At 39.2% G+C, this 13,784-nt stretch overlaps 1 protein-coding gene across 1 annotated transcript in view; it reads right to left on the bottom strand.

Annotated features, from left to right (window-relative positions):
• Nucleotides 1–6,204: 6,204 nt before the first annotated feature.
• CHIC1 (cysteine rich hydrophobic domain 1) overlaps nt 6,205–13,784 on the bottom strand; it is a 29,832-nt gene continuing 22,252 nt past the window's right edge. The window contains exons 4-6 of the mRNA XM_073361078.2: nt 11,927–11,983; nt 11,593–11,652; nt 6,205–10,101 (exon numbers count right to left, since the gene is read on the bottom strand). Coding sequence (XP_073217179.1) covers nt 10,051–10,101; nt 11,593–11,652; nt 11,927–11,983 — 168 coding nt within the window. The 3' untranslated portion in view covers nt 6,205–10,050. The remainder of the gene's footprint in view (nt 10,102–11,592; nt 11,653–11,926; nt 11,984–13,784) is intronic.

Raw genomic sequence — 13,784 nt, 5'->3', positions numbered from 1 at the left:
AGCCCCTGGGCGAGGACCGTCCCTGGGCTCGTGGCCATCCATTCCCTGGAGCGCGGCCTTTCTCAGGCGACGGGCGGTCGCTGTGCAGCACGGGCTGGGGAAGGACAAGTCCCAGCTGGAGTCACCCAAGCCCATTGTATGCGGGGGGAGACAGGCTCAGGGTTTCCAAAAGAAATACATGAATGGATCAGGCAGGGGGAGCTGATCGAAAAGTCAAACCGAAATGAGGCAAAACTGGGGAGAATAGAATGGGCGAGGACTGAACAACATTTAAAAGGCAGAGCCGAGCATCTGCAAAAGTAAATGTAAAAAGCAAGGCCAGGTCAAACAAAGCAATATAAACAGGGAAAGTCACCGGAGCTCACAAGCCATGATTGTTAGTAGTAGAATTATGTGTTGTGGTAGCATATCGGAGCCCTACTAATAGGGCAGAACCCCATCGCGCTAGGCACTGTACGCACAAAGAACAAAAAGATAGTCCCTACCCCCAAAGAGCTTACAATTTAAGAGGCATTTGGCATCAATCAGGGCCCAAATTTGCTAATATTAATGCACATGAGTAGTTCCACTGAGTTCCTTATGTAAGGGTTAGATAATGCAAGAAGATCCACACAGATGGATTCTTGTACCCATGTGGAGCCCTGAAATTAATCAGGTCTCCGCAAGGGTGCAAGGATCTGGTAGGGCATTTCCACTTACAGAATCTGGGACACACTGTGTAACTGCATTTAGGATTAATTGGTTCAGACTTACAAAATTATTGTTCACTGTTGACCATTGTTTGAGCAATACCTATGAAAGCACAGTGAATTCTGGCCCCTATCCTGCAAACACTTACTCACTTGCTTAACTTTAAGTCAGTGGCACTAATTGTGCTTAAAGTTAGGCATGTATATATATATTTGTTAGATTGGGAACTTTGACTGTAAACTCTTGGGGGCAGGAACTATAATTTATTATAAATTTGAAGTATGACCAACCCTGAGCATTAAAAAATCCATGAGTCAGCCCCCTCCCAAATCATGAAATTGGCTTAAAAATCATAAGATTAAAAATATTTTATTTATCTTCTGATTAACATAGGATACACTTGGAACACATTATATAGCTTTTCTCTGCAACAACGATGGCTAGAAACTTACTTTATTTTTCAAAAATGAAAGCTGACATTCTTATGAAATAACATGACTCCAAGAACTGGGGCTTTAAGAAAAACACCAAATATCATGAGACCTGCAAATTGCAAGTGTTGACAAAGCTGTATTTGCACAGTGCCTAGCACAAAAGAACCTGTTTAATGCTTCTAGTTGCTACCATAATACAACTGTTAAATAATAATTGCCTAAGAAATTGTTACTAGATGGAAGGAATGCAATGCCTTGGACCATTTACCCCAGGGAGTGCCCTACACAAAGATCATTACTACGGTTATAACATGAAAATTGATTTTCCAAAAAGTATCTTATAGAATACAAGCAATATGATATGCTAAACAGAATGTGTTTTACACCTACTTTGCACTCGTGTCAATAACGATACAAGGTGCAGAGCAACAGAGAATCATGCCTCAAGTGTACAGAACTTCAGACAATCCAGAAGGGGAAGATTCCCAGCTTCTCAATGGTTTAGCACTTGGGTCTAGTTCTGGAAAATCCCAAGATACAGGTACTTAACTTTGTCAGTTTCATATTATAATTATAATAATACCTACCTCTTATGTAGCATTTTCACCTGTAGCTCTCAAAATGGGGGAGGGATAGCTCAGTGGTTTGAGCATTGGCCTGCTAAACCTAGGGTTGTGAGCTCAATCCTTGAGGGGGCCATTTAGGGATCTGAGCCAAAAATTGGGGATTAGTCCTCCTTTGAGTAGGGGTTGGACTAGATGACCTCCTGAGGTCTCTTCCAACCCTGATATTCTAAGTGCTTTACAACGGAAATAAATTATTATCCCCATTTTACAGATGGGGAAACTGAGGCATAGGGAAGTGAGTGACCTACCCAAGGTCACCCATTAGGCCAATGGCAGAGTCAGGAATAGAACCCAGCTGTCCTGTGTGGGTCCAATGCTCTCTCTACTATGCCACAGGTCACAGTTAGTGATTTCTAAAATAGTTAAAATTTTCTTCTCTTTCTGAGCTATTTGCATTGAGATTCATGATATTAAGACAGTTTGGATTCCCTAACAGAAATTTCTAGTGAACACTTTCAGGTAGTTCAAGTTATCCAACTAGATATTGGAATGGAGGGGCTATTGGACTACTGGTTTCCGGGACCACTCGTTCTCCAAAAGAAACTCTTCAAACTGTTGAAGAGTTTTAGTGAGCCATCTAGGGTTTCCACTTGGGTTTTACAAGTGGATGGACACAAAAAGCAATATCACAACACATTTATGTATGACTCTTTAAACATTTTGTTAATAGTTCTTCTGTCAAATAGGTGGCACATGCAAGACACATGGTATGGCAATGCATTATGCAGGATTTACATGCATTTGCTTGGGATGACCTGTAATTCATTTCTGGCTTTGCAAATCATGAGTAATTTCATCTCAGTTGGAAGCCTGGAGCAGTCCACACAAGAGATCCACTTCCTGGACACTACGGTGCTAATAAGCGATGGTCACATAAACACCACCCTATACCGGAAACCTACTGACCGCTATGCCTACCTACATGCCTCCAGCTTTCATCCAGACCACACCACACAATCCATTGTCTACAGCCAAGCTCTACGATACTACCGCATTTGCTCCAACCCCTCAGACAGAGAAACACCTACAAGATCTCTATCAAGTGATCTTACAACTACAATACCCACCTGCTGAAGTGAAGAAACAGATTGACAGAGCCAGAAGAGTACTCAGAAGTCACCTACTACAGGACAGGCCCAACAAAGAAAATAACAGAACGCCACTAGCCATCACCTTCAGCCCCCAACTAAAACCTCTCCATCGCATCATCAAGGATCTACAACCTATCCTGAAGGACGACCCATCACTCTCACAGATCTTGGGAGACAGGCCAGTCCTTGCTTACAGACAGACCCCCAACCTGAAGCAAATACTCACCAGCAACCACACACAACACAACAGAACCACTAACCCAGGAACCTATCCTTGCAACAAAGCCCGTTGCCAACTGTGTCCACATATCTATTCAGGGGACACCATCATAGGGCCTAATCACATCAGCCACACTATCAGAGGCTCATTCACCTGCACATCCACCAATGTGATATATGCCATCATGTGCCAGCAATGCCCCTCTGCCATGTACATTGGCCAAACTGGGCAGTCTCTACAGAAAAGAATAAATGGACACAAATCAGACTTCAAGAAGTATAACATTCAAAAACCAGTCGGAGAACACTTCAATCTCTCTGGTCACTCGATTACAGACCTAAAAGTTGTAATTCTTCAACAAAAAAACTTCAAAAACAGACTCCAACAAGAGACTGCTGAATTGGAATTAATTTGCAAACTGGATACAATTAACTTAGGCTTGAATAGAACTGGGAGTGGATGGGCCATTACACAAAGTAAAACTATTTCCCCTTGTTTATTCCCCTTCCGCGCTGTTCCTCAGACGTTCTTGTCAACTGCTGGAAATGGCCCACCTTGATAATCACTACAAAAGGTTTCCCCCCACCCGTTCTCCTGCTGGTAATAGCTCACCTTACCTGATCACTTTCCTTACAGTGTGTATGGTAACACCCATTGTTTCATATTCTCTGTGTATACAAATCTCCCCACTGTATTTTCCACTGAATGTATCCGATGAAGTGAGCTGTAGCTCACAAAAGCTTATGCTTAAATAAATTTGTTAGTCTCTAAGGTGCCACAAGTACTCCTGTTCTAATAACAGTGAAGTTGCAGTGGCACAAACACAGGGATGAGCTAGCAACCTGAGCTGCTTATATTTATACTGAGTGGGCTTATACTTGGTGGCTAGTCTGTGCTGACATGTCTTCTTTATTCAGTAGATTAAAGCTAGTATAGGTAAATTTACCCTTGCTACAATTACACTTAAATTGCACTGTAAACGTCACTACATCCCTGTAATGTAAGGAAATATCCTCATTTTGCAGATGGGAATGGAAGCACAGATAGATTGATTTACCCAGACTCATAGAGGAAGTCTATAACAGAGCGGAAACAAAATCCCAGATCTCTTTAGTCACAATCTACTACTTTAACCACAAAATCACCCTTCTCCCATGGCTGGAAATGGAAGCATATATAGACTCATGCCAATTTCCCCCCCCCCTTCTTCTCCAAAGGTGCAACATGGTGGTGACCGATTGTCCTTCTAGGTGCTACTGTCCACTCCAGAGGCAACTGCATTTTCAGTAGCTCTGTCCATATAGTTTGTAAAACAAGAGGGTACAACATGTAATACAAGTAACTAGACCCATTAGCTATTAAAAAACACAAAATGCAAGTCAGAATAAAATTGGCTAATAGAGATTTGTCTCAGCACCCAGAAGTGTACTGTTTTAGAGGGATTTGAGTATTGGGTTGTAGCAGTGAAATAAAACTGGTCAGTGAAGTGCACACGTGGGAATGCTTTTTCATTTGCCTAATGTACTGAGAAAATGCAGAGCTCTAGGAAACAGTGCTCTATCTTTGAGCAATATATTTACATATGCTAGTTACAGGGACCCAGGCATTCCCTCCTACATAAAATGCCAAAGGGCTTATGTATAAAATCCCACTCTCATAAGAAGCGTTGGTATATCAACAAATATAGGATGGGAAATGGTGCTTTACAGTGTTGTGCTGCATATTGTGACAAAGTTCCTCCTCTGCCTTGGTGGGTCCTGTGCTTATTGGCGGATTTGCTTGCCTCAGAGATTCACAGCAGCCCTCAGTTTGGCCACTTTTGGTAGTGGCTCAAACCTGCTGTTCACTCAGCTAACCTCATCACTGGCCAACATGGGAAAAAGGAAGGAAAACAATCCCTGCAGTCTCTGTTGATCCACCATGTGGGTCGGGGAACAGCCCAGAGACCTTCCCCGCTGGTGGAACCCACAGTCCATGTCAACTCCTCCTGTGTCTGATCAGAACTTGGGAGGCTTGGGGGGAACCCGGGCAGCTCTCTACACTGGGTTCCAGCCCCTGGCCCTGTGGTCTGCAGCTGTCTAGACTGCCTCCTGGAACAGCTGTGCGACAACTACAACTCCCTGGGCTACTTCCCCATGGCCTCCTTCCAACACCTTCTTTATCCTCACCACAGGGTCTTCCTCCTGGTGTCTGATAATGCTTGTACTCCTCAATCCTCCAGTAGTACACCTTCTCACTCTCAGCTCCTAATGCCTCTTGCTCCCAGCTCCTTACATACACACCACAAACTGAAGTGAGGTCCTTTTTAAACTCAGGTGCCCGGATTAGCCAGCCTGCCCTAATTGAGTCTAGCAGCTTCTTAATCAGCTCCAGGTGTCCTAATTAGCCTGCCTGCCTGAATTTGTTCCAGCAAGTTCATTCTTTTCTGTTTCAAAAAAAACTGCCCCTGTTCCCTTACCCAGGAAAAAGGGACCTGCTTAATCTGGGACTAATATCTGCTTCAAAAAACACTCTCATGTAGCCATCTGACCTGACCCTGTCACAATGTATAGTCTTCTATTCAAGTATTTTTGTCTAACAGGCACATGTTCTTGTGCCCCCTTCAGGCTCCCCTTGAGTTGGAACTACAGCAGAATGAAAAGAACTTGCTTTTCTCAGTTCTGAGAAGTCCTCACCCTTGAGCTCCAATCCCGCAGGCATTGTGGATGCCTTGGATCTGAAGATAGCATGGGCTAGCTCCGAAACTGTGGTTCCTATTTTCCAGAGCGCTATCTCCACAATGTCAAGTGGAAAACAGTTCTTGACAAAAGTCAGTATCAACCAATTGGACAGATTCTATGGAGAAGTAGGAGTATGGCCCAGGAGGAGGCCTTGGAATCAACCACCCTCACACCAGTAGAGCCTTCATAGATTGCTGACTCCTTGTAAGGTGAGCAGGCAAATGTAGCGGAGGCCCTGATGTAGAGGACTATCTGGTTGGGTCAGATAGTCTTTTTTTGTAATAAAACCTGTTGTCTCAAAAAATTGACATATATGTGACAACAGAAGAGGCACAAAAGGGTGTTTTCCATTTCTACACGAACTTTGCATTATTTGTTTTAATCTCTGGATTTCATTAAAATAAAAACATTTTGAAAAGTGAGTCAGATTAACCAAGTTTGACTTCCAGCTTCTTTAATAGCACAGGTCAATGCAGTAAATTATAGAGACAAAGCTTATTTAGGATTTTATTCAAAAAACTTCAAGATGTGAGGTCCTATTAAAAAAAGTGGCTATTTACTTGTAAACAGAATAAAAATGTTAAGGACTCAATTAAAAATCCTTTCATACAACTTAAACAAAAACAGATTTCTGATGAGTTACAAATAATATTACACTTTCATAAAAACACCAAAAACAAAAATTGCAGAACAGGAATATCACACAACATTGTTTACTAAAATGGTCAGAACTATTTACATTGACTATTAACTGTTTGACATTTTTATTGCTCAAATGCTAATGTTTATAGATAAATGTAGTAAACTGATGTCAGGAGACACTAATACACGCATATTCATGTTTTTGCATACAGATTTCTGTATGTATCAAGATGAGCATATGAACTTTATCAAGACTACACTAAATTTAGCAAAAATGTGTTTTGTTTCTAGTGTCATACATAATCAAATCTAAACTTTCTACATATGTTCATATACATTTACATTTCTTTAGGCCAGCATGAAACTACTCTCAAAAAAGTCATTTTAAAGCCAGGAGATGAGAGTTTTCCTTCCCTGCCAATATTCGATAATACCGTGACATTTCCTAATGCAGAAGTCTGGAAAAGAAAACAACTATCACAGTGTTCTGACAAAACTTAAACTAAACAATGTTTCCAGACTTGCTTTTCAGGAAATTTGTGGCCAATTACATTTACAGATATTCACTTAAACTGGTTCCCTTTTCTCCCCCTCTGCACGGCACTTTTTCTTTCATTTGAACAAGTCAAGGCACTTTCCTTTCCATTTGCATTAAACTTTGTTCCCGTTACTCTTTGTTGTATTGCTATGGACCCTCTCTGATTAACAATTACTCATCACGGATAGGTTTTTACAAATTCATATTTACTTATAGGGTTTAAGGTAATATAGATTTTAGAAGACTGAAAACTATCAGATGAATGTTTATGTATTAAAGCAAATGGCAGTCAAAATAGAACCTGTCGGCAGAACGCAGTCCACAGTCTAAAGCAACACCAGTGGCTGCCTTCATCTTTAAATGAGAAAAATGATCTATGTCATTTGTATGCTGGCATTTGTAACACAATCCAAAATTACCTCTTTATTCAGATGAAGTTTGCTGTAATCTGCTGTCTTGGCTCTCATGCTTCAGACCATTTGCTAGTATTGCCTCATAGCTGGGCAAAATTAGGGACCCATTTTTGAACTAAATTTTAATGGGGGTGAAGACTAAACAATTTGTAATGTGACATTTCAAAAAAAAAAATCCCTATAGAATTTATGTTCTTAAATGAATCATTTTCATACAGATACAAGTGCAAGTCTTCTAAATTAATAACCCATTGAACATACGGTTTAACTGGGGAGAGCTGATGGTATTTTCTCTCAGCCTGGCATAGTGTTTCACAAAAATGTGTTCTAAATCAGATGGAACAATTCTGACCTGCATATGTTAAGGTCAGACACAGACTTGGGTCTAAGGGGAAGGACTGCTAATAGTTATGAGACTGAAGAGTATTCAATATTCACTACTACTCATGACATCAAACTCTCATTGGCTTTCTTGTCCCCTCAGCTGCAGAGGAACATTCTGAAAATATAGTCACTCAAATGAGGGAAGAAAATAAAGAGAGTGGTGTGGTTTCTGGGCTGTTAGTTAACAAAAATGAGAGGGAATAATTATTAACAACCTCTAGCATAACAGTAAGAAGCTTCCATTACTTAAGATTTTAAGGTATTAAAAATGCTTACAATTATTCTTTTATTAGCAAAACTTACTGCCCAGAATCCTGTTTTAACAGAAATGAATATAAAATTAAGCATGCTATTCCAATTCTGTTTTGCACTCTATTTTCTCCAAGTCTTTAAGCATTCCCTCTGCTTCCCACCCTTAAACACATTTCAGCATAATATGGCACTATGTATGCTTTTTGTAGTTCTGTAATAAAAAAGTTTAGCTGCAAGCTGCAGCTAAGTTTATAGTCAGACATTATTGTAGATTTTTTTTAAAGTACTTACATTCTAGTGGTTTAAAATTCACTTAGTTAGCTGACACTGATCTACTGACACGAACTGAAACCAGTCTAAGGCTGACAACCCATTTCAGCTTCAAATATCTCAGCTTGAAGCATCACTCTTGGCAGCTGTGGCTGGAAATTACATCACAAGTACAGGAGTTTCCTGTTCCTCAGCTGAGCAACAGAAAGTATGAAGAATTTGACTCAACAAGACTACATGCCTGTAACTGGCTCTCTGTCCCTCACCACTGTTATGACAGTCTGCTGGAAGTCATGTCATGTCAACTGCAGTTTTTTAAATGCAATGGTTTACGAAATGCTTTCTTCCATTCCAACCAGGGTTTGTACCATCCCTTTTCAGTATGGATTAATATGTTAAAACAGGATTCTAAAATCAATCTGGAACTGGAAAACTTAGGCACCAAATAGCATCACAAAGAATCCAAATAACTGTAAAGCAATGCCTGGACACTAAGTTACAATAAAGCTCTTTGTGGCAAATATCAGCTCATCATGGCTTGCATCAAACGATTGTTTTGTGGTTCTCTGTTATTCTGTTTGACAATATGTATGCTGCTCCTTTTTCATTCTGGAAAGGATGCAGTTTTAGTTAACTGCTCAATATGTAAAAAATAATATCAGGTACCACTGTGCAATAAAAATATTAAGTTTAATGTTTCTTCTGTATTGATTTACCTGTCCCAAGTAGTTGGCTTTAGTTATAACAATTCAGTCCAATTACTTTAAATTTGCTTCTTCGCTTTTTTAATTTTTTTTTTTAAAAAATCCATGTTTTTTCCTGACTTCCATATATTTGTGTCTTAAAAATAGGCTTTTAGAATAGTCTGATAATATATTAGTTGCAGTCTACTCCACAAATACAACTTTTCCAAAATGTGAGAATACTTAAGATTCCTTATTTCAGGTATTAACCAAGACACCTGAAAAATCTCTGAAGAAACACAGAAATGCTATGCATTTTTCATCCATTTACTAACAAAGTGCATCTGAGCCCTACACCTGATAGTATGTACAAACTCATTATGGCTTTACCATAAAAATGGCATATGAATGGGTCCATACAATCAGGATGCTAATAAATGTCATTAATAAATCTATGTAGAACTGTTGGCAATAATCAGAGCTATATTACATTCTGTAAACCTTGACATACCACACTTTACATTATGCAACGAGGCACTATTTACAAATCCACAGTAGGTAAAATAATTAACCCTCTAATGTAAATGATGATTTTGCAAAATGCGGGACAAAACCAGTGCTGTTAATTGCAAGTCCTATGCAAGCAAGTTATAAGTAAAATCATTGCTAACTACTGGAAGCTTACTTGGATGTTTCTATTGAGGATTTACAGCAATGTGATTTTAGAATGAAATACAGTATGATACAGAGTTAGGATGTACATGTGGAAACAGTAAGTATGGAAAAATTAATAAGGCAGCATGCTCAGAACAAGTTTTAAGCAGCACTGTTGTTAGATCCTTAGTGGCAACTATATTTGTTATTGTTAATGTTAAAAATTCAGAGTGCAACATAGAAGCCTTATTTAACATAAAAAATGTGCAAATTGTTTTCTTCTTAAACAAAAGAAAAATAACATAGCAAGGAAGATATTCTACCAAATAACATTTTAAAGTCACAGCAAAGTAGACCATCTTCTTTCCAAAATCAGCTACAAGGCACTAAGAGTAGGAAATTGCAGGTAACATGAAAGACTGAATACTGCTCCTCAGTCAGGTCGAAATATGGGATATTTTGGTAAGAATTCTATTAGTATTACCTGTTGAAGAAGAAAAAAACATAACATATTAACCAAACTGATTAGTTCTTTGGAATAAAGTCAATGCAACCGTATAAACATTTATTGCCAAGTGCTTGCTACTGGACTTGACATGTGCAGAACCCATGCCACCCAGACATGTATCATCAATATTTTAAGGGAAAATACTCTCTTAAGTTTAAAAGCTTAAAAATCAGGTACCGAGAAGAGTCCTTCTGTCCTGGGTCCCATTGGAAAGGACCCTATAGGTGCTGGGATTCCCTCCACAACTTTTTCCACTCTGCTTATCCGGAACACCTCTTTCAGTTGTGGGACAGCACTTTATACAGTTTTCTGGAATCCAAGAAATCAGTTCAACTCCAGGCTCGTCACTGAGGTTTCTTTATTGGCATACAGTCAAGCTATACTTGAGTTGATCAGGCTCGAGTGTAGGGGTGGGTACAGGGTATACCACACATCCAAAATACATAATCACTAATCAGTTTATACACATACTTACGCTTACTACGTATCGCACACTATGATTGGGCTACAAATTTTTGTAGCCAATCCCTATCTAAATCATGAGCTGTTCATGCACTCCACTGCATGCTAGGCCACTCCATTACAGCTGCAAGTTATCACACATTGCTTACTATCCTTCTACCTCTTTTCTACTAGCTACACCTTTTACATATTTACAATGGTACTGTAAATTATGCTTTGTTCATTGTTTCATTTCCTTGCTAAGACTAGACCTATAGTATGCACCAAAGTTTTTGCCTAAGTGACCTTCCCTGAAGTATAAAAGGTAATTTTTATGCCCAACTGAAGAGGAAAACATAGTCAAACAAGATGAACATCTTGAGCTCTGCTTTCTTAGATGGATCCACTATCTTGGTCAAAGCTCTAGGCAAACGCAAACCAACAAACAATTTGCTGAAGTAGCCAAAAAACTACAAAAATTAAACACTTCTAAGTCTATGCTATACTAGCTACTTGTGAGTTATTTACAGATACTTTAATAAAGGAGAAAGGGAGAGATTTGTTCAGTGAGTATTCAACAGGTGGAGAGAAACTGAGGATGTGGGTGAGAACTAAGAAGGGGTGCGGGATCTGTAACCTCATTATAACAGATAGGGCTCCTGGGGACGCTAACTATCAACTATTATTCAACACAAATCTCTTACAGTAGGGCTCTGAGCAGGCAACGTTATGAAGGAGAAACCCTGTTTTCAGATGACAATGTCTAAGTTTTACTACATGCAGCAGCTGCTCTGTTATGTTGCCATCTTTGTGTATCAAAATAGGATTGTTTCATTCTACTAGCCAAGAGTTTCTGTAGTAAGGCATACAAATGGTGAATTTCAAGAGGTTGTGTGCGCGTCTGCTGAAAATGAATTAGTCATGAGGAGACTGAAAGGTAAAGAGTCTGGTAGTTAATGACATTTGAACTATTAAATCACACTGTAGCAATAGATACTAAAAATGTAACAGGAAAAGAATACTCACATATTCCATCATATTGCTAGTTTCACATTTCCTTTTACTCAGCTTCCAGTGCAAACCAAGCTAAGAAAATAATTATTGTGGGATTAAAAGGTATACTATTGCATTATTTCTCATCAACAACATAATATAAGCTTCAGCAATATCTAACTGTTTAAGATCTCAAGCATGTCTTTTTACATTTCATACAGTTTAAGGTGTGAGATGAATTTAGTATTTTAGCTCCAGTCCTAAACAAGCTAATAGCATTTCTGTATTCCAATTGTGCAATATTTTATTAATTCTAAATAAAAGTGGGAAAATAAGTGTATAGATTCTAGTCCTTAATATTTCTTACCTTATGATATAGTCTGTTATTTTCCCATTCTAGCAACTTCTGAATTGATCTTCTAGTCTAGGGAAGAAAGTCAACATTATATAAGAAATGGCTCAACAGTCAACCTCATTCTCAAAGGTCTTAAAGTTTATATTTGCAGTTCTCAAGAATCACATGTAAAGTGGTATCGTATGTTTTAGGAAAGGATAACTGAGCAAAGAAAGAATTTCACCTTGGAGAAATCTTGCCTTCCCAAATCCACTTGTCTCAAGTATAGATTAAAGGGGTAGAAGAGTAGGGGTGTCTTATCAGACCTATAGACTATGATTTCTCTCTAGACTCAGAAGCTCCATCATTCCCAGTACCTTTCTCAGCTGCACAATTTTGGAGTCATCTTGGACTCAGCATTTTTGGGTACCCAAGTAGCTAAGTCAGCAAAACTCCATCTTCAATCTGTTACTGGTCAAAAGATTAGAACCATCTGACCTGGTCACAGTAATCCCTATAGTTGTGACCTCTGGGCTCCAGTATTGCAACTCAGATCTAGGAATGAAGCTACACAGGCTGAAAAAAAGCTCCAGCTGGTACCTGTATGCTTAGCGACACAGGACTCTGAATGTATCATCCTGGTGCTCTGCTCTCTGCACTGGCTTCCGAGAATATCAAGTTCAATTCAAGGTCTATGTCCTGAAATTCAAAATCCTCTAAGGGACTGGCCACATGTACCTAACAGATCACCTGTCTTGCAACCAGTTCAGACATGCCATAATGGTTATGTTCCACAAGAGCAAGGGAACTCTTAACACACTGTGAGAGTCACAAATACAGGAAACAGAATATACATAGGAGCTGGATCTACAATATGGAACTAAAAAATAAGTGACCTTCAAAATAGCCACTTGGAGGGCAAAATGGAAAATTCATTTCTTAAACTAATCAAACTATTTCACCAATAAGGTGAGGGAAGGGGAAGACAGCGATCCATAGATTTCAAGGCCACAAAGGTTGTGATCTAGTCTGACCCCTGCATAACACAAACCATAGAATTTCACCCAGTAATTCCTATGTCAAACCCAATAACTGTGGTTGGGCTAGAGCATCTCTTTTAGAAAGACATCCAATCTTGATTTAAAGATTTCAAGTGGGGGAGAATCCACCATTTCCCTTGATAAGTTTTTCTAATTGTTAAACTACTCTCAATTTTTAAATTTGCCCTTTATTTCCAGTTTCAGTTGGTCTAGTTTCAAATTCCAGCCACTGGATCTTGTTATGCCTTTGTCAAATTAGAGAACCTTTCACTATCAGACATCTTATCATGTGAGTATTTGTAGACAGTGATCAGGTCACTTAACCCTGTCTTCAATAAACTAATTAGATTAATCTATAATCCTTCACTGTAAGGCATGTTTTCCTGTCCTCAAATCATGTTTACAGCTCTTCTCTGAATCCTCTCCTCTTTTTCAACATTTTTTTTTATAGTGTTTACACCTGAATGGAAACAATATTCCAGTTATGGTCTGATCAGTGCGATATTATCTCCCTACTCCTACTCTCTATATACCTGTTTATACCTTTGAGGATTACATTAACCCTTTTGGCTCCAGCACTGGACTGGAAGCTTGTGTTTATTTGAATGTTTGTCATCATACCTAAATCCTTTTAAGAGTTACTGCTTTCCAGGAGGAAGCTCCCCCTATCCCCCATCCAGATCGCTCTGTAAAAGTGGTACAAGTGTTATTTCTATTTTAAATACTTGGGAAACACTCAGATACACTGATGAACACTGTATAGGATTAGACAAGGGCTATGTCTACACTACAGAGCATATGCTGGCATTAGGGTGACCAGATGTCCTGATTTTATAGGGACAATCCAGTTA

Source organism: Lepidochelys kempii, chromosome 9 (assembly GCF_965140285.1).
Source record: "Lepidochelys kempii isolate rLepKem1 chromosome 9, rLepKem1.hap1, whole genome shotgun sequence".
Taxonomy (NCBI): domain Eukaryota; kingdom Metazoa; phylum Chordata; order Testudines; family Cheloniidae; genus Lepidochelys; species Lepidochelys kempii.
The sequence above is the reverse complement of the archived record's forward strand: the minus strand, read 5'-3'. Positions and strand labels throughout refer to the sequence as shown.